Source organism: Macrotis lagotis, chromosome 6 (genome assembly GCF_037893015.1).
Source record: "Macrotis lagotis isolate mMagLag1 chromosome 6, bilby.v1.9.chrom.fasta, whole genome shotgun sequence".
Lineage (NCBI taxonomy): Eukaryota > Metazoa > Chordata > Mammalia > Peramelemorphia > Peramelidae > Macrotis > Macrotis lagotis.
The window spans coordinates 163498222-163519821 of NC_133663.1; the positions used below are offsets into that span (position 1 = coordinate 163498222).

General features: G+C 37.2%; 1 protein-coding gene across 2 annotated transcripts in view; it reads right to left on the reverse strand.

Moving 5' to 3' along the window:
• STK24 (serine/threonine kinase 24) overlaps nucleotides 1-21600 on the reverse strand; it is a 144457-nt gene that overhangs the window by 7398 nt on the left and 115459 nt on the right. For both annotated transcript variants that reach the window (XM_074191935.1, XM_074191934.1), the window contains exons 4-9: nucleotides 19196-19304; nucleotides 18654-18811; nucleotides 9513-9698; nucleotides 5960-6105; nucleotides 3690-3813; nucleotides 2011-2079 (exon numbers count right to left, since the gene is read on the reverse strand). In XM_074191935.1, the coding sequence (XP_074048036.1) occupies nucleotides 2011-2079; nucleotides 3690-3813; nucleotides 5960-6105; nucleotides 9513-9698; nucleotides 18654-18811; nucleotides 19196-19304 (792 nt within the window). The remainder of the gene's footprint in view (nucleotides 1-2010; nucleotides 2080-3689; nucleotides 3814-5959; nucleotides 6106-9512; nucleotides 9699-18653; nucleotides 18812-19195; nucleotides 19305-21600) is intronic.

Below are 21600 nucleotides of genomic sequence, written 5' to 3' on the forward strand. Positions count from 1 at the left end.
AGGAGGACACATTCCAGAAAGCACAATAGAAGGGGTGGGTGACATCAGAATGGTATTCTGGTGGGGTGGGGTTGAGGGAGGATAGGAATAAGGGACAGTTCCTGGAGAACAGAACTGTCCTGGAGATCAGAATTTAGACAATGACAGTCAAAGACTCAGAATTACTGGGATAGGAAAGGAATGGAAGATCAGGAATTAGTTCAGGATGACTATCATCATCCATGGGGGTTCAGTCTAAAGGGCAGTTGTCCCCAGGTGGCAGGTAGCACTGTTTAGCTAGAAAGGTTCTCCAGAGGAGGGCAAAGCAACTATGGAGCTGCAGGTGTCCAGAGAGAGTTGGAATGGATCAAAGGGCTTCTCTGGGAGGAGTTTGTGGAAGCCTTCCTGGGCAGAGCAGGATGTAGACTGCAAAGGAGTATCAAGGTTCAGAAAGAGTGCCTGGAATCAGTTCTATTACATACAGTGAACAATGTTTTACAATATGTCCAGCTCTGGCATGTCAAGAAGATTTGGAAAGTTTCAGGGTTCCATTTTCACCAAGTTTTTCTCTTTAGTTCTTAGACTAAAATCAATTATTTTCTTAAATTTTTACTTAAGTATCATTTGGAATCAGAAAGATAAGATGTCATACAAGACTTAACACTAGGGAAAGCTGAGCATCTTAACTTTGTAACACAGATCTCTACCTCTTTTGCCTGGATAGCACCAAATCTAACCTCCAAACTTTCAGCAAAAGTAGACTGATGGAATTTCTCAAAGAGCTAAAAAGCAATTAAGAGTACTTAAATGAGTAATTTGCAATCACCCAATTCTCCCCTTCTTCCTTGAACCTTCTTACCCTGGCTATACAAGACCTAAATTAGCATTTCATGCAATAGCTTTGAAATGTGGTTAAAAATATAAGAAGCAGGGCAAATGTAAAGCAATCAAGGAAATTAAAGATCTCATAAAAGCACAGGACTAGTGATCTCAGTCTGTCAAGGAACTCAGAATAACTATCCTAATCCCAACTCCTCATTATCTATAGCTAAGACTGACTTGAGTTAACTTGAAACAACTGAGATTTAATTTTTTTCCCTCTTGTTTGCCCCATTTGCCTGTTAAGGATGGTTATGCCCCAGAAAGATTCCTTCAATTACATAAGATTTTATTTGTGAAATGACATCATTGTCCTATTCATAAGTCCAGGCCAGGGATATTTTTTTTTTTTTGCTAAGAAATGACTAAGGAGTTATAGCATTATCTTTGTACTGAGGTGTCCTTTCCCAGAAAGATCACCAACTGTACAGATATCAACACTGCTCAGAGGCAGGTGAGAGTTGCAACTGAGAAGGAACAGGAAAATCCCATCAGAGATAGAATCAGGAAAGAAAGGAGAGAAGACTAGACCATTTCCTAACAGGCTCTCACTTTTAAAATATGGGCTCTCATTCTTTTAATGGAAATGCTCTTAACTGATTTGGGGGGGGGGGGGGATGAAGCTGCACAACAGTTATTAGATGAAGGAAAGGGATCAAAGGTGCTAAAAAAAATATTCACTGGGCCCCTGTTATTCTTCTTAGGATCAAAACTACTATTGGCAAAGCCATGTACATAAGAGGTTGCCCAAAGTCAAAAGCAAAATGGATTAAACTGAAATTATACTTTAGAGAAAAAGAGTTTGGTAACTAGCATTCACTGCTTGTGCCCTCCCAGAAATAAGATTACAGGACACCTAGTGACTAACCTCAACCTGCAAAGGGGTGAAGAAGTAGATACCACCCAACTGACTTGAGGGGAAGGGTAAGAGGCATGTGAAAACAGGTGTGGGGACAGGAGATTTTCTCAGAATAGTGACACTAAGCATTCTATGTATCTAAATGGAGCTTCACACCAGACACACTTCAAGTTTTTGAACTTATCTGAAAGCATCTATTTCTCTCATATATTATTATTTCTCCTAACAACACCACCACCACCACCACCAGACCAATCCCCAAAATAGAATGCTGACAATGTTAACAATCTTACCTCTGCAAATAGAGGAGAAATAACTGTAGATAAGCATTGAGACAAAGGCCTCTTTGGGATATCTTTCACCTTAAAAAAAAAATCATTAACATTAACATAATTTGATCATTTGTTTTGCATTGAACAAATTTTATTACTTTCAAATCTTATACACAAAAGCATGCCTCTGCTTATGCTTACACTTAATTCACACAGCTTACACCCATGGCATCTGAACTCAAAGGCAGAGGGAAAAACATTCTTTCATGTTTATTATCAATGGATTTAATCAAAAGTAACCACAAACTTATCTCTCATTTGAACAGAAGGATAAATATAACAAAATCAAATACATAAGGGTAGGCAAACAAACTTGTATATCACAATGGAAAACTTTGTTACTGGGTTCAAAAGTAGTAATATTTGTTTTTTAAAAATCATGAGACTATACCATTATATTAATTTGGGGGGGGGGGTAGCCCCACCAAAGGGAGCTTACAGTCTAAAGAATAAAGAACCACAGAGGAAAGATAACTTTAAAAAAACCATTAGGACAATCTGGTATCTTTTAATGTTTCTCCTCACTGTGGCTGAAAGGTATAAAACTTTTTTTTTTATTCATAATAATTCCTGGTTTGCACCCATTTCATAATGAAGCTAGGATGAATTATCTTTACATTATTTATGGAGAACGTTTTTGCCAGATAAATGAAATTAAACACTATGTAATTGAGACTTTTTTAGAAAAACTATTTTAACGCTGTAACAATATCTACTTGAACACATAAACTACTGAGTGAATTATAAAAGGATTCAGCTCTTCAATAAAGCAGAATTTGTAAGACCATTACTAGATAATCATTAGTATATATATATTGAAAGTTACAAACTATACTAGCAATAAAAAGTGGGGGAAAAAAATGTTAAACAAGGGTCAGTGGAAGAAATCAGTTAAAGGTTTAAGCTGTCTTCAAGTATCTAAGAGTCTCCCCTCAAGAAGAGCCTTAAGACTTATTTTGTTTGGCCCAGAAGGACATACACAGTAGCAGGAGTTGGAAATTGTAGAGGAACAAATTTTTTTCCCTCAACAGAACTTCCTAATAATTAGCTGTCCAAAAAAAAAAAAAAATGGAATGGACTAGCAGAGGCAGAGTGAACTTCCACTAACTGGATATATTTATGAAAGAACAATTGTGTGTATTCTGAAGAACTGATAAATGGATAAATGAAATTTAAGATTTCTAAAGTTCCTCTTCACTCTATGAACTCTGGGGTGAAATCAATTCTTAGCACATAACCGTGATGATAATGTAAAAAAATGCTAGACCTGAAAAACAGATTTTCTCTACCTTCTACTAACAAGACAATCAAGCTGGGTTCTCTGGGCTTATTCAGTTCTAAGCTTACATTTGAATTTTTAGGATTCAATCAATATTAAGTTATTACTGACTTGACAAATCAATTTCCTTGAGTCAATCTTTTAAGTTGCCACAGTCTTATTTCAAATTTTTTAATTTAACAACAAAATTCCATAAATTAGGTGAGATGAGAAATGTTAACTATAGTGTACTGCACAGAAAAAGTACTTAACAAATGATTGTTAACTATATTTAAATAATTGGGTCCTATTTATAACTGAATACTAGTTTAAACATTTGCATTTAAATAATTCTATTTATAGTTAAATAAATAGATTCTACCTTATTTCTTTCCAGTTCCTGTGGTTGAACTGCTCCATTTTCCAGGTTCTTAGGATCTTTTTCTCTGATTGTGAAGATCCAGTCTCCTGAGTCACTGCCGCCTGATGCCTGACCATCTGTTTCTCTTAAAACAAAAATTCAAAAGTCTTCCATCACAAAATAGATTAACACTGAAAGGACTCTACTCAATAAAATGGGCAGGAAGGTGAAAGGCTAGAGACACTTATCAAGGACTAGACAGGCACTTAAAACATACAGAGCAGCTCCTGCATGCTGGGTGGCCTGTTGAAGACAGGCTCACCAATACTTCGAGGGAGTCCATTTGAACTGGGCAGTTGGCATTACACTTGCTAAGTTGTGCCACAGAACTGACTCTTGAAGGGAGATTTGGACAACAAGCAGGGAAGTCCCTTCCAATTACAATCCTTGTGATTATATGAGGCAAATTAAACACACTTAACTTTCTCCTTTACACAGAAAAGGAGGCCACTGCTTAAAAAATGAGTGGCTACCACCTTGCTAGAGAAGAATAAAGGTTAACTGCCATAATCTTCTATCTTTAGGTTCCCAAGTCCACAAATCAAAAAGAGGCTCTTTTCCTTTTGGTACTTTGTATAAGAAAAGGACCAGGTGCTATCATGTCATAGGTGTCCTGTGCTCTGAATGACAAAATTCAGATCACATAAACTGAAATCCAAAAAAGATCCACAAATTTTCTGCTCAAGAGCGCTTTTTTTAAATAAAAAATAGGATCTTGAAATTAAAATTTTTAAAGATATCAAAAAATTGATAATTTTCTCATAAATCTTAATCATTATAAGTTTTAAGATAATCTAAATCTATGGTCTTAATTTCATTTTTAGAATGTTCTTTTCTCACTAAGTGAATTTTTGAGACTGAATTCTCTCAACTAAAAGTTCTTTCCAGTTATCCATCTTTAAATGGCCATTGTTATTTTCTGCCTTAATCATAGAAAGTTTATTAACTGGCAACAGTTGTGGGAGCTAAAGAGGCTACTTCAGGTTAACCTCATTTGCTAAGAAGAAATGGAAGTTTAATGTAGTTATGAATAAAAAATGAACAGTATTTTAAAATAGACTCATCACACCATTCTTTTCAGGAAAAGAGAACCAGAAAAGGATTAGCAATTTTTACTCCTGGGAAATTCCATTCATGGTATCAAGGGGTTAACGGAACATTAACATGTTCTAAAAAGAAATCTTAACAAAGGCATCATTCCAATCTGATATCCTTACTGCCAAAAATTCACAACGTATTTTTGAAGTGACATTTTCTGCTCTGTGATTCTTTGATTATAAGAGCTGTAGAAGGAAAATTAACACCATGGTCAAATCAGATAAGGAAATTCTTCCATGTCTGATCGCTTAAGACAATTTTTACTATAAGCTAAAGACACTCTAAAGGTTGGTAAAGTCAAGCAAACCTTGTTCACTAACAAATTTGCCCATAACCATAACTGAGTATTTTCATTACTCAATCAATGTCCATCGGAAAAGGGACCTATTTGAAAGCATATACATATTAACTTTATTCACAGAAGATGTCAGATCTTAGTGAACATATAATAAGAAAAAAGATGTAATCATTTACTAAAATTCCTAGAGATCTGGGTGTCATATTTAGAGAAAATCTTAAAATATACCTCAGGTAGGAGTTTCACTTCTTAGTTTGTAAAGGACATCAATCTGCTCACTTGATACATATGCACTTATATTCTTTAAAGTTCCGATATTTATCACCCAGCAACTTTACATTTATGGCTTTATCAGTTTTTATTGTGGCCTAATAACATCTCTTTTTCTAAAGATATATAGATAGATAGACAGACAGACATATATATAGATATTCTGATGATATCAACACATCAATTTCCTTCTCCATCCCCAAATCATATTAAGATCAAACATTATATATATTTTGGAACATCCTTGATTTTACATCCAAATTCACTCATTTGGAATCATCAGATTTATTCATTTTCACTAGGCTTGAAAGATTAAAACATTTCTTTTGGATAAATGATGAAAAACAAATTTATTTCCATTTTATTTCTTTCCCTTCCTTATGTATTTTACCCATCTCTGAAACATAAAATGAAGGCATCCAAGACCAACTACTTGGTAATCTGAAGCCCACTGGAGCAGTGATCATCAGAGGAAAAATGACAGCTGGGAGATGAGGAAAAAAAGAACAAGTATATATTCTATATTGTTGGATGACAAAATAGTTAACAAATGGATGATACTCACGTGTCTGAATCTTCTGAACTAGAGTCATCCTGGCTCTGTTCAGCCTTCCATCTCTTGTACCTATCAATGAGCTCTGTCAAGTAAGAAGTTTTCTTTGCATTCCTTAGTATAAATTTGTGTTTCAACAACTCCTTTGCTGTAGGTCTCTTGAAAAAAGAAAAGTTCATAAGATGATGTTCACTACCTTCTACTTGAAGATACCTCCAGTACTCCTCCCCTGTCAGCAATTCCAATGGTGATACCAGTACAAAACTAGGCTCTCCAGTTGAGTGCACAGGAAAGCGTCCAACATTGTTTTTCTCCACACAGCATTTATCTTGATACTCATCCTACCTAATTAACATTTACTATGAACCTATTATGTATCAGGTACTATGGTGGAGATGATAAAGAGAATAAAAAGAGGTGCTAATGTTCAACTGGGAAAATACAACATGTATACTTTTATATATATACATATATACATACATACATACATACATACATATATATTATACACACACATGCACATGTAGGCTCTGCAAGTTTATTTCAATTATCATGTTACTCCTTTTATTATTATAACTATTATCATTAAAAGGTCATCATAGCTCAATTTTTAGGAATGAGTTCATCTCTTTTTTGGAGTGTCTTCCAAACAGCTACCTAGAGCAGGTTCTATGTAGGACCAGAAATTCTGATGGGAAAAAAAAGTCAGTTGTTCCCTTCACTTTCTATGCCTAACTTTGCTCTGTAGGAAAATAACTGAATGGTCTCTAATATGATTAAAGGAAATTAAATAGTAACCTATAAACACCATCATCATTTAAACAGTCATTCATTTGCCAGTAGCATTTATTTCAAAAATCAAAAATTTGTCATGTTTTAAGGTCATTTGAAGACCATTTAACTAAACAACTTCCCAATCTACACCTCCATTCTAGGTGTGCCTTCCCTCATGACCACTTAAAACCCGTTTCATGCTTTTAGCATGCAGCATGAATGACCCAGAGGTTCTAAGGTCTTGGCTTTTGCTTTTTTAAGAGAGGACAATGGGCAACAATTATAGGGAAAGGGAAAATGAAAGCCCAAATCACCACTTGGTGGAAATACAGAAAATACAGTAAGGGTTAGTCGCCTCAGACAAATGACATACTTAATCAGTGTCATACTACTCAGTTTTGTGAAAAAGATAGTATCTGTAGAGACACATCTGGCAATATCAGATGTCTTCTTGCTTCTTTCTCATTCCCAATGCCCTCACATCATGTTTCTAAGTACACTATCTTCCTTCCATTCCCTTTGTGATTGTGAAACTGGGTAAATAAATGACTTTATTAATAGTTTTCTATGTCCTAGATGTGTGCATTTATCAATTAGCATCTGATTCCCTGTACCCCAACAAAAACAATGTCAATCTTACAAAATGAATAAAGTCCGGAATTAAACAATTTTAGTGTACACTACCTGAAGAAAAGCAAGTAGAGACATTTTAGTTTCTGGCTTTATCAATTCTTTTAACTCACTATTATTTCCTCATTTAGTCTCTGACAAGGTATCAGCACACCCTTGTTTAGTAATATAATCTATGCTTTACATCTGAAGCTAAGAATCCATCAATGAAAAACTGAAGATTCGTTCCATTTTACAACAAACAGCTAAAAACCTCAGGACTACTAAATGGAAGTAGTCAGAGGACCTAGCTCTGCAATTCGTGACTGATATTAATACAAGCGGATCACTTCACCTCTCTTGACCTCAGACTTACTTAGCACCAAGGTCTCTTCCAGCTCTAAATCCTCTCATCCTATGCTACTAAACCCAAACTCCACCTAAAATACTAGCCTCATGGATTTAGCCTAATCTGAAGCAGAAGCTAAGAGAAATCTATGTAATCATCAGTGTTCTTTGGTTTTTCTACCTCTAATTAAATATAAATGGAGGGAAAGAAAAGGAAAAAGAGCAGAGAAAGAGAAAAGGGAAGAATCTAACACATTCTCCCTTCTGAGGCCCAATTATATTCAAGTTGGTTTTTTTTATTTCCAATTTCAAGCCAAGTTGAAACTGAAAGTCATTATATAAAACCTACTTGGCTATTATTTTTTTCACTTCCTTTTGACATTGCTAAAACATTGCTAATATTTCACAATTTGCTCTTGATAGAACACTAGTGCTAACTTGCAGGATTTTCTATTTTTATTCAAACCTCAAATAGGAGATCAGAATCCAGGAAAGAAAAAGCATCATCAGGATCAGGAGAACCTGGATCCATAAAGCCTTAAAAGGCAAACCAACTAGTATTTTTTTTTTAGGTTTTTGCAAGGCAATGGGGTTAAGTGGCTCGCCCAAGGTCACACAGCTGGGTAATTATTAAGTATCTGAGGTCAGATTTGAACTTAGGTACTCCTGACTCCAGAGCCAGTGCTCTATCCACTGTGCCACCTAGCCGCCCCTGCAAACCAACTATTAAAAACAATCTTACATGTGGAAATCAGTCACAATTTGACTAAGGAGAAAAATGGATATGCAATTAAGGATATATTGATAATAGTAATAAAGAAAGTAATAAATACATATTAGACTAGACATATTGCTCTCAAGCTGCTAGTAATTAAAACAAACTGGTTGTGCCTGAAGACTTAACAGAAATGCTTTCCATGAGATAAACAATGGGAATTTCAGGATTTGTCATTTGAAGCTCTTCTTCTTATAGAGGAGTATAAACAGCTCAATGTAGAGGAAAGTACACTGGATTTAGAAGACCTGGTTTCAAATCCTAGCAGCTTTCACACTTGCTATCAATGTGACCTTGGAAAAGTCATTTAATTTCTTGGTTTCCTCATCCTTGTCTACAATTCAAAAATTCCCAAGGGTTCAGGTTCTCAATCACAGGAAAAGAAATGCAACAGATTTTTCTAAATGCTGTGAAAAGACAACTGAAATTCAGATCATGATTTGCAAAGAATGAGTTTACAATTAAGGTTTTAAAAACAGGTGTATATTTACAAGAATGTGGGAACCAAATCAAAATTATAATGTGACTAGAACTGAAATCATGTTTAAAAAAATCATGAAATGAACATGATAAGATGTTTAATTCAGAAACTCTTAGTTGGAAGGACTTTAGACTTAAATTTTATATTCAGATCCATTCTTCTATTAAAGGACATTTCAAAACTATATGATAAGACTAAATAGTGGAAAACTCATCTGCATGTGATTTTTTTTCTGATTTCAATTTAAAAGACTTTAGGCAAAATTCCAAGAAAAGGTTTGTGGAGCTCTTTTTATGCAATATTTAAGATAGTCTTGTGATTAATATGCCAACACCTATACACCTTTGCTATGGCTACACCGAATTGAGAAGAAAATATTTTCAGTTGGCTGTGGTTTTTTTTGGGGGGGGGGGGATTCCAATTGTCATTTAAAAATATTCAGATACCAGCACCTAATGTTTGTCTGATGGTAATATTTCCAGATCAAAGTTTCTCTGTGATTTTTTTTTAAGGAAAGAAATTCTAGCACCATGAATTCATGCTCTCCATTCCTAGAGTGATTCACTGATAAAACTTACAAAGCTTGGTTCCTTATTCAGACAGGCCTCCACAAACTCTTTGAGGGGTTTGCTGTAATTCCCTTCCAGCGTTGGTGGATTGTTCTTTGGAATGAGGAATAACACCTTCATTGGGTGCAGCTCTGAATGGGGAGGTTCTCCTTTAGCCAGCTCTATTGCGGTTATACCCAGGGACCAGATATCTGCCTGCAACATAAAACAATCTTTAGGGACTGAGAGCACAATTAGACAGATGACATTTTCATTCTGGAAAACACGTACCAATGGTGTTCTAATCTTTGTAAAGTATTAAAGCTATCACTTGGTCACCTCAACAAAGACATTTCAATTAAGCAAAATGTTCTATCTCATTTGGAACCCTGGGCTTATTCCTGGGCAGAATTATTTTAGGAGGTTTAGTTATGAACTGCATCACATCTTGAGGAGGGAAATCATGACTGTAAGGGGTCTGGCAAGACCAAGCTCTGGGGCCTAGTTAAAGATAGAGAGAGAAAATTATAGTTGTTTTCTAGTATGAGAGAAATTAATATTTATCTTTGTCAGGAAAAACTAAGAACAATGGATCAAAAATGCAGAGAAGCACAATTCAATCCACTAAGATAAAACTTTTATTGTCAAAGGCGGAAAGGCAGAAATTAAGGAATGTCAGGAAGAAGAGATCAGAATGGGGTAGTTATATGATCAAGAGTAATGGGTCTAGAGTCAACATGACCTGAGTTCAAATCTGGCTTCAGACACTTCACTAGATGGGAAACCCTCGGCAAGCCATTTCACTTTTGCCTGCCTCAGTTTTTCTTTTTTTATCCAGTTTGTGTGAAACAATGGGACTGAGTGACTTGCACAAGGTCACACAGCTAGTAAGGATCAAGTGTCAGAGGCCAGATTTCAGATCCTCCCGACTCCAGGACCAGTGCACTATCCACAGTACCATCTAGCTGCCCCCTCAGTCTTCTCAATTGTAAAATGGAGACGGTCCTTACCTTCCAGAGTCAGAATCAAATGGGACATTTGTAAAGCTCTTAAACCAATGCTTAGATTCTCAGTAGAAATGTGAATAAGTTGCCCATACATGTGGTAACCAGACAGAGTCTATTGACTATCAGAAGAGAGAAGTATTGAAGAAAAGGTAGCCCATGTTGATCCTTGGGGAGAGAGGGAAGGACCACTGCTCTGGGGACACTTCCCACGTAAGGAGAAGGCTCAAAACTGAGCGGAAAAGTAAGATTATGGAAAGCTCTCATGGGGAGGAAAGGGGATAGTTATAAAAACATAAAAGAGTGGGATCTGAATGTCACTGGCCCAGGAGAGGAAAGTCACTCCACCATATAGCTTGGCAGCTGGCCTATAGAGCACTGAGAGCTTGGGGGGGGGGGGGGTGACCCCGAACATTCCTAAACTCAAGACCTGTGAAAGGCCAAAGAAGACCACTGCTTCCAGGCATTTGATCCCCCACAGGTAGGGGCAGCCCCCACCCTTTGTGGGTCATTTCACATTACAAGTCCATCATGCAGACGAAGTGGCTAAGGTCTAACAACATTTCTCTCCACTCCTTCCATCATCGGAAGATTAAAGGGCTTAGCCAGGGTTTAGAAACAGACAATTTAGCTGCTTCCTCTGTTCATCCGTCCCACCTTTCACAACTGCCATCACCCAGAAAGTTCTTCCTAATATCTAACCCACACTCTATTTGGAGGTGAATTAAACTATTAGCACTCTCCCTTTTGTCCTGAGGAGAAAGAACAAGTGTTCATACACGAGGATGACTATTAAAGGACCCAAGAAGAGCACAACGGCTACCAGGCAGCCCCCAAACCTGCATGCCCCACTGGCCCAACTCCACTACACTTTTAGGTCAGGGTTTCAGTTGACACGGGCAGCTTCCAGACAACTTCAGTCTGTGGGGGAAGGCGAAGCTGTGCAAACACAAGGACGACATGCTCCAGCAGTTTGGGATGGTGGCTGATCAGAGAACCCAGAAGAGGTTATGCCAACGGGGACAAGCAAAGATGCCAGAATTCAGAGATATTTCTAAGTAACTGTTAAAGACGATTTGTAAAACACCCCTAAATGACAACAGTTTCTTCACACAAATCACATGAAATGCTCCTGAAGTTCTTTCGGAGGCAATACAATGGGGTGGAAAGAGCTCTGCACTTGAGTGAGCAGAGGGGAAAGCCTGGTGTCCACAGCCCAGGGAACTCAGAAGCCCAACACTGCTGGGTCCTACCAGCATGCTCTTTTTCAAACTCCTTCATCCCCAGAAGAGGCTCCCCCTTCCTTAATTTGTAAAATGAGGCTGGCCTGAACAACCTCCCTTCCAGCACTAGCTTTACCACTTGGTAGGGTAACTGTGGGCAAGTCATTGTCCTTCCTCTGAGGTATGGTGTCATCTTCTGTTTCTGTGAAGATGAAGTGAGGTCATCAACTGTAAAGAAGAACTGGGAAAACAGCTTCCAGCAGGGCCGTGCTCCTCACTGCCCAAGGGCCAAATCCTCCAGTCCTTCCCTGAAATCTCCCCTTCTCCAAGAAACCCTTCTTAATTATTTCCTCTTTATTCTTTAAGTAAAATCTGCCTTCAACCTGTCTGCCCCCCCCCCCATTAAGATTGTAAGCTTTCTGAGGGCAGGGACTGTCTTTTTACTTCCCAGGGTCTACTTACCACAAGAGCTTATCACATGGCAAGTACTAAACAAATGTCTACTGATTTTCCATCACCAAATGAAAGGGTCAGATTAGATGACCTTTCAGCTCTAAAATTCAATGAATCTTTGTTCTGAGTTTACAAATAAAATTGTAATAAAAAAATGGAAATAAAAAACCAGCAACAAAACATATTACATGGAATCCTGAGAGAGATTATGATAAGGCCGAGACCTCTAATACAAGAGATGAGAAAGCACTTCCATTAGCCAGACTGCCATCCCCATGCACAGGTGTGGTTATGGGGATGGACAAAGTATATACTGTTGGATGTTTTCCCTCAAATTTTCCCCTTTCACTTTTCCCTCATAATAAAAGATGGCTCTCCAGAAGCAAGAGATTAATAACAAAAATTGATTTTTAAAAAGAGGAGCAATAAATAAGAAGGTAACTGGCAGAATCCCACATCTGATTTGTATTGCCTACTGTTGGGCAACATTAAGAATTCACATCCAACAATTAAAGGAAAACCACAGGATTCTCCCCTAGCCATGATTCCTGCATCCTCCTGAAAGAAAAGGTAAAGGCTCTAGAGCTGGGAGGAACTTGAGAGATCATTCCAACTGTTAGTTCCACTCCATCATTTTGACAGGAGGAAACTGAGGCTCCTAAAGGAGAATGACTTACAATCCATTCTGAGCTTGAGTAGAGAGCATTGGTAAAAGTGAATCCAGATCTTTGGGCTCCAAATTCAGTGTCTTGCCATGCTATTCCAATGGTTATTTTAGAAAGAATTTGCTTTTCTCTGCCTTTCAATGACAGCTGCCAGCAGAGGTCAATAAAGAGCTAGTTGGGCTGGTTAAGACCTAGAATAGGAACTCACTTTAGCCTTTAAGATCCCATCTATAAATACAACTCTCCTATTTGCCAGAAATAACTCAAGTTTATATATTTAAATATAAGGCTACAGGCACACACATAAGACACACATACAAAGCATGAAATGCATAACATGGAAGGATACTCTTTTCTGGACCTAACAACTCTGGGGGATCAACTTTGGAAACACAGATTCAAATAACAAAGGGGCAAAAAAAATTGGGCTGTTCCCTACTAGGATAGAGAATAAACACTAAAAAGTCTTAATCTTGTCAAAGAAAAGTCAAACTTCAGGAGGTGTATTTAAACCAGTAGAGGCATTTAACTATATAATCTCCTTTTTAATTCAAGAGATAACTATCCAAAAGGTCTAAAAAACACACTAAAGGACAGCTAAGGAAGGAGGAAAGCACATAATATTAAAGTTAGTCCTCTCCAAATCTGGGAAAGGATAAATATACATTTTTAAAGAGTCAAACTATAAGGTCTGAAGATGACTCTTAAAGTAGTAAGTAGCTACAGGACCAAGTGTAATAATCAACAGGAAATAAACCATGTTATCTTTCAAGATATGTTGGTGGTGATTAAATTAGTTATCTGGATAGCTCCCAAGGTTCCCATTGGCATTTGTATGATAATCTCTAAAAGAGTGAAAACAAAGATGACAAAAGATATTGACAAAAACAGACACATCATTGAGACAATGACTTAAAAGGGCTTGAATTTATTCCTGGTTAAAAAAAACAAGAAAAGGTTATTGACAATACAACAGAGAATTCATAAAAACATGGAATGATGGGAGGGCATTATAAAACAGCATTTAAGAATTCTAGATCACAAAAGGACTAAGAGCTTGTGGAAGAAGACAGAAGCAAAGATATGACCTGGGTGCAGTTGAGGTGGTGCAGGGGAAGAGGTAAAAGAGTGAGGAACTGGGAAGTGAGGGATCTGAGAAAACATCATCAGCAAGGCCACTCAAGTTCCCCAAGAAGGACTATGGAAAGCCCCTCAAGGGTCTCAAGCAGATGAGTAACAGTCCCAGTGTGCAGGAAAGAAAAGAACTGCGGCAGTAGTTTATGAGAAGAGAGACTCTAGCTTCTGCCCAAGGGATGGAGGCTACTGTATCAGTTGAGCAGTGGGGATAGATTAGAAGATAAAATCAATATATGGTAACTAAATGTGAAATGGAGGACAATCCTCTGATAGCTAAAAAGGAGAAGTCAAGAGTGGAGTGAGTTTTGGTAGGAAAGGTAAGGAGTTCAGGTTTAGACATATTAATAATGTAAAGTAATGAATAGCAGAGCACCTAGGTGAAGTAGTCCAGCAAGTAATTGAAAATGTGGGACTATAGCTCAAAGACTGATTCAGGATGCAACTAAACAAGATAGAGCACAGAGTCATGGGAGAAGAAATATAGAAGAAAAGAAGGTCAAAGACAAAACTGTGGAGGTTATATATATATATATATATATATATATATATATATATATATATATATATTTTACTGTGCATCTGGGGAAACCTTGGGAGGTTTCCCACTATTCTGTTGGTTGCTTTGATTTCTTCTCAAAGTCAGTGAAATTGCATCTTTGACTTTTCTGAAGCATTTCTCTTAGATATCCCAAGATCAGAGTTCAAAAGATCCAGACAGAAAAACTTGGAAGAATATAATGGAAGTTCATTTTTAAAAAAGGTGAACAGGGATGGAGAATGTAAAGGAAAAGGAAAAGGGGAAGGAAAGGGGAAGGGAGAGGAGGAGAGAAACCTTAAAAGGAACAAGAATTTTAAAATTATCAGAAAAAAGCAAAAAGACTATCAGAACCATGTCATCTTGCTGCTAATAAGTTTTTTGCCTTAAGTAGCTTAAAAAGGAGGAAAGAATGATTAATGTATAAAATAGGTCAAGAGGAAAAAAGCTATGAATTCACTTCATCCAATTCTGTTACATATACCATTAAAATTCACATTTATTACATATTCACTGGTTCTCATGGGAGGGGGGGGTCAATTCAAAGCCAACTTAGGTATTTATTAATATCTTATATACAAGGCTGGTCAGCTCGGCTGGTTAAAGCAGTGTGCTCATGAGACCAGGGCCATGAGTTCCAATGTCATGGAGGTCAGTTAGCACCATTTTATTCCGTGGCCATGGATATATGACTCTAACCCTGGGCAGTCATCTCACAAATGCACACTAATGGTCACAAGGGGAATGAAATCACAGAGTATGTGTATGTGTGTGTGCGTGCGTGCGTGCGTGTGTGTGTGTGTGTGTCTCCATCTGAAGGAAAAGGCCTAGTACCAACACTATCCATATGTGAAGAAAAATATCGTTTATGACAAAATCCATGGGTAAACTGGGGTTTCTGATTAGGTGTGGTTCTGACTCATACATACTATAAGAAGGCATAGATAAATAAGAGTTGGCTGTGACCCACAGAAATTTTCCTCAACTGTCTTCTCCCAACCCCTCGGGACAGCCAGGAGCTTTATTTACTCTGGTCACAGTTTCAGCTTAAAGAGCATACTTCAGCATTAAAAGAAAACAATATCAAGTCACCCCAGAGCCTTGAGGCAGATAAAGGCAAAGCAGCTCAGTAAGACTGACTTGTTGGGTAGTAAGAAATGCATTATATTTCTTGTCTGACATTGTTAAGGAATTAAGGGGAATAGTGACTGTGGTCAACTATTAAAGTGAATGGGTGATGAGAACATCATTAAGTGCCTATTTCAGCAAAAATATCAAATGCACTTTAAACAGTAAATGTACCTCTGAAATAATAAAGAGAAATTTCTGAAAAAAAGACTACACATAATGAAGCAGACCTTCAAAGAATAGTCAACATATCCATAAGGCAATGAAAATTATACTTGACATCTACAAGAGTAAGGTACTTCATCAAATGGCTCCTCTAGAGTAGGCCATAATTCCAATTATTCATAGCCCTAATGAGACCCTGGAGAACATAAACTATTTCCCATACCTAAGAATTGCTCTTACAAAAGCCTCACAATAATGAAGAAATTCCATAACCCCCTTAAAATGTGGAAGTAAGACTTTTAAAATAGAACTACTACATTTGGATTCCTAAAGTCTCGATCCCCAAGGTGCTATATGAACAAGGGGAAACTGGTACTAAGGCTGATGAATGAGTTAGACCAGTAGAGTATAGAAGAAATCAAGGAAGAACACAATACAATCTTTGAGTGATGAATTTTCAAAAAAGGGAACCTAGGAAAAGTGTGGAATTTTTAATGTCACTTTTTTTTAAGTGACTAAGGAAACATCAAAAACTATATATTCATATGTCCACTTTTTCTCGTTCCTATGATATCTTTCTAAAAATGATCTCTACATATATCAAGTATAACCTTGATGAAAATATGAAAAGGAAGGAACCTGGCAGATTTTTCAAGTGAATTCCCATAACAAGAGCCATCTTCCAGTCATATGGGTGACAAATTCTAAATGTTTACTTGTCAATCAGAAAAAAAATTTTTTTTTGATTTGAGAAAAGCCAGATGGAGCTATAAAAGGTTTTTTCCCCTACAAGGAATCTTCCACACAAAAGTTAACAACTACATGACGTGCCTGGATTGCTAAAACCAGATAGAACTTTGTTCAGTGATTCTCTCATTAATATCAAGTAAGCTATAAAAACAGGGAGTCTTTATAAACATTATAGAATCAGATTTAAACTTGAAAAAAGACCTCACAGGTCATCTAGTTCAACCCCCTCAATTTTAAAGATAAACAAAACTTCAAGGAAATGCCAGTCATAGAAGATAGGTTATATGAAATCTATCAGGAAGATCAATCTCTTACAGGTTTTTTAGGGGGAAGCCTTCTTCCCTTATATTATGTTAGGTTAGTTCTTAGTGCTGAAAGCAGACTTTATGCCACAAGATCTCTTCAATGAGATTCAAAATGATTCAAAATGATTCAAAAGAGATTCAACAGATGAAGAAAATTTTCCCAAATTAAGAGATATAGTCATCAAATAGGATCATTAGTATATCTACAAATGGATAAGAAGCTAGAACCAGAATTTAAAAAAGGAAGAGAATGGACTAGACAGCACTACTCATATTCCAAGCTGCCACATATGGCACAAAGCCCGGCCTTTTAAACAACAGTATTCTTCTGGTATAAAAATTAGTGTAAAATAAAATAGCAAAACATGAAATAATAGGTCATGGGAAAACTTAAGTTCTGGTTCTCCTCTCATATACTGGCTATAGAGCCTGGGGCAAATCACTTAAGTTCTCTGTTACCAGCTTTACAAGACCTTGGGCTGGAAAAAAAAGGCTGATTCTCATTTAGAAAGGGAGTCTCCTACACCAGTAAATCACAAATGTCCACTCCAAATCCCCCCCATAATCCCAACTAAAAAAAACCCAAACAAACAAACCCCAAAAAACCCCTTAAATACATTTCAATGATTCTATGTTTGGCAATCACAAAACACTGCAACCTCTAAAGATTGCAGATAGTTCAAAAAGATTAATGGTGGGCATAGCTAGGCTGCTACAGCACACTGTCAATAAGGTCATGGCTTTAAGGAGTGGTAAAAGACATTACCAAGAAACGTTCAATCTGAAGGAACATTCTGAGTTAAAGTGAGGGCCATCATATCTCCTTAGAGGCACATTGGTATCTAAAGCATTACATAGCCTCTAGAGATCAAGGGCTTACTAGCTCTAAAATTATAAGGCTATGATTCTATAATTTTAAAAGACCTTGAATAAAAACCCCTAACAGATTAAGCAGATCTTCAATGGAAGAAAAGATACTTGGACAAAAACAGCACAGGATGAGAAGACTTGGAGGAGTCACACTCTGCATACCTAAGAATGAATTACCCTCCTGGATGGATCCAATGCAAAACTCAAGATCCATTGCATTACTATGAAACCTTACCTGACTTCATCTAAATATGTGGTATCATACTTTCAACAACATAAAACTAATAACCTTTTCTTATGTTTCTAATGTGTCAGAAGTTTTAGTACAGATTTAAACTTGAAAAAAAGATATTTCGCTAAGGAAGACCAGCAGTTCCTGTATGGACTGGGACTGTCCCCCACAAGCTGTACAGAAAGTGGACAGTCATTCAAAATAACAACTATTTAAAAAAGAAAAACATAACTTTGAAAAAATTGCTTTTTTTAAATAAGGGAAAATGGTCTGCTTTGACACTAAAAGGCAACTATTAAATGTTGAAATGATCTGTAAAACAAGGGCAAGCTAGCTTCAAACCAAAGTATCCCACAATCAATATCCTGAGATTTGAAAAAAAGCCAGGGTTGAATTTGGTTTAGCTAAAAGCTTCTCAATTTCTTCCCAGGTTCATTTCATAAAACATTTAGGTCATCAGGTATGGAAGTTACCAAGTCTGAAGAATGGCAAGTGCTGTCAAAGTGAATAAGCTATTAAAAGTTTTTTGGTGGTTTTTTTTTTTAATAACAAAGGGGAGGATTAACACCAAAACAGGCTTTTAGAAAGGTAGTTTGCTTTTTTTTGATAAATTGAGATCTGGTTTTTTACTTTATTGTCCTTTCAAGTCCAGTTTTAAGAGAGGATATTGCTCGAAGATATATAAAGCTTTATTCTAATCTTACCTTTGAATCATAGGCAGACTGCTTGATGACTTCAGGTGCCATCCAGAATGGGGTGCCCACAAAGGTGTTTCTTTTTATTTGAGTATCTGTCAACTGCCCAGCTACTCCAAAATCAGCAAGTTTCACTTCCCCTTGTTCAGACAGCAGAACATTTGCAGCTAGAAAACAGAAACAAGAACTACCTTGTGACATCTTGTGAAATGCTGTCATGTACTATTCAAATCTGGGCCTACTTTTGCTTCTCCCAGTCACAGAGTTGAAATTCCAACTCATGCCTAAAGATTCTCAATTAGTATGGATCAAGTTTTACAATTTTATCTGAACAAATCTTTACATCACATCCCCTTCCTTTCCCTCACCAAAAGTCAGCACAATGCTTAGCACTTAGAGGAATGAATACAAGGCTTATTAGCTGAAAAAGAATCCTGCCAAAAACAGAGAGAAGTGTAGAGCTAGGGGAGTCACAAGTAGATTTTGTCCTCCTAACTGCTTGAGAAATTTCCCCAAATTTTAAGAAGTAAAAAGCAATGTATTTTTCTTACCTTTGATATCTCGGTGAATTTTCTTTTCTGAATGCAAATAATCAAGGCCTTTCAGGATTTCTCTTAATATAGTAGCAATCTGAGTTTCGTCTAGAGCTCCAGGTTCTAACTATTTCAGAAAGAAAAAATGATGATTGTCATTAAAATGACACCTTCAATCACCAAGTAATTTGTCTGGGGTTAGGGTACATACATCATTAGATCCCATACAACTTGTAAACAACAACAGACAGTGAGACATGTTTCAATAGAACTTTAAGTTTTACAAAATATTTTTCCCAAAACACCTCAGAAGGGAAAGGGTTATGGAATATATGTATATGTGTTTGGAGCACACTTATAATTTCATCAGTAAATGGAAATTCAGTAGTGGCTCGTTCCTGATTCATAACTTAAGGGTCTCAAGAGACTTAGGGCCACACAGCTAGGTTAATAAGTAAGAGGCATTCCTAATTCTAAAGGCAGCTCTCAAAGAAGGCATTATCATTTCCAATTTCTAGATGATAAAGTACATGTCCCTTATGCAGACATGTAAAATTTTTTTCTGCTTCAATATTTTTACCAAAAGTATGTGGTGAGGGTGGCTCAGTGGATAGAGCACCAGCTCTGGGGTCCAGGGTACCTGAGTTCAAATCCTGTCTCAGACACTTAATAATTACCTAGCTGCGTGGCCTTAGGCAAGCCACTTAACCCCATTTGCCTTGAAAAAACTTTTAAAAAAGAAGTATGCGGTGAAAACAGCTTCTTGGTCTATCTCCATGAATGTTCTCAATAGCTTACTAAGGGGATAGGATGGTAAGCCTCAGGGCAGAAGAGAGGCAATAAAGAAATATTGTGAGATATAATTTTTCAGTGACTTGAACCCTGCTTTGTTGTATTAAGTTCTGATCCACCATCAGAGCTGACTTATAGCAATGCAAAGAGGGCTTCTGACTCTGGGAAAGAAAGGGAAACAAAAAAGGGTCTTCGTTTTCTTTGATTTCCTTTATGATCCTTGGTCATATGAAAACTCTTGTAGATCATTCCTTCCTGACATTGCCACCATTCTGATGCAAGGCCCTTATCTCCTCATGTTTAAATTATTACAGTGACCTGCTTGTTAGTCTACCTAACTCATCCAATTCATTCTCATTCCAATTCATCTTCCACTAGGCTGTTAAACTGATCTTTCTAAAAAACAAGCCTTGTAATCCATATCAACCCATTCAAAAAAAAAAACTCAGTGGTTCCCGCTCATCTCTAGATTTAAATTTAAAACTGTTGGACATTCAAAACCCTTCATAACCTGCCCCACTCCTGCCTTTCCAGGCTCACTTTACCTCACATACTGATCCAATGACCCTTGCTTTTCAAGCAAGACTCTCCATCTCTCAAATCTGTCCTCCTTCCTCAACATACCTTCCTTCTTCAACATTGCCTCCTGGCTTCCCTTTAGGAGGGGAACAGGTAGAACCCAAAGCCCAAATAACCCCAAGACAAAATTTAATTAGCCCAGGAAACTAATGTGAGTCAACAAACTCAAAAAGCAAATCTTAGGCCACTGCAGCATCTCTGCTGAATCCTATCATCTTTGGTTATCTTATAAAAAAGAAGCATGGACCTTCTGTGCTAAGTAAATATATCTTTGCAGATTAAAAAAAGGCATTAAGAGAGAGCATAGTTTTACTATATTTGTAGCACACCAAAAGTGGGAGGTGGGGGTGGGTAAATTTTTTAAAATCAAACAGCCCAATGCTTTATCTACACAAGGGTCAACTATCAAAGCCTTCAAAAAACAGAGGCTTGAATCACCTATTCAATTTTTGTCCATAAATTTGGGAGTCGACAAGTCCACAATTTGTACGAGATTTTGTATTTTGTGGGGGGAGGGGGGATACACAGATACAAGGTTAAAGAAGACCTGAAGGCTGGGCTTGAGAACTGATTCAAATAGTAATACCTTTAAAATCCCTGTAAGGCAAGCAGTAGCACATACTTGGCATGACCACCAAATGATGAGAATGATGGTAACGACAAATAGCTTGAGTTGAAACAATGCTTTTAAGGTTTATAAAGCACTTCCCAAATGTGAACTTGTTTATCCTCACAGCAATTCCATTTTATGGATGATGAAACTGAAGAAGACCAACAGCAGGTGGTTTGGTATGCTCCGAGGGTCTGAGGCCCTGCTGCCTCCAGATCCAGTACTCTAGGCTCTGCCCCTGTTTTATCTGTGCTTGAGACCCTGTTAACACATTCACAGGACACTCCCCCCACCTGAGCCAAAAGGAAACTGAAAGAGCATAACAAAAAAATTAATCAGGAAGTTTAAAGGCAAGGGAGGCAGAATAAGCAAAGTTGCAAAAAGAAAAAAAAAACTAGTAACCTGACAATAATTCTGTGTCCCTAACACTTTTCTCATTATT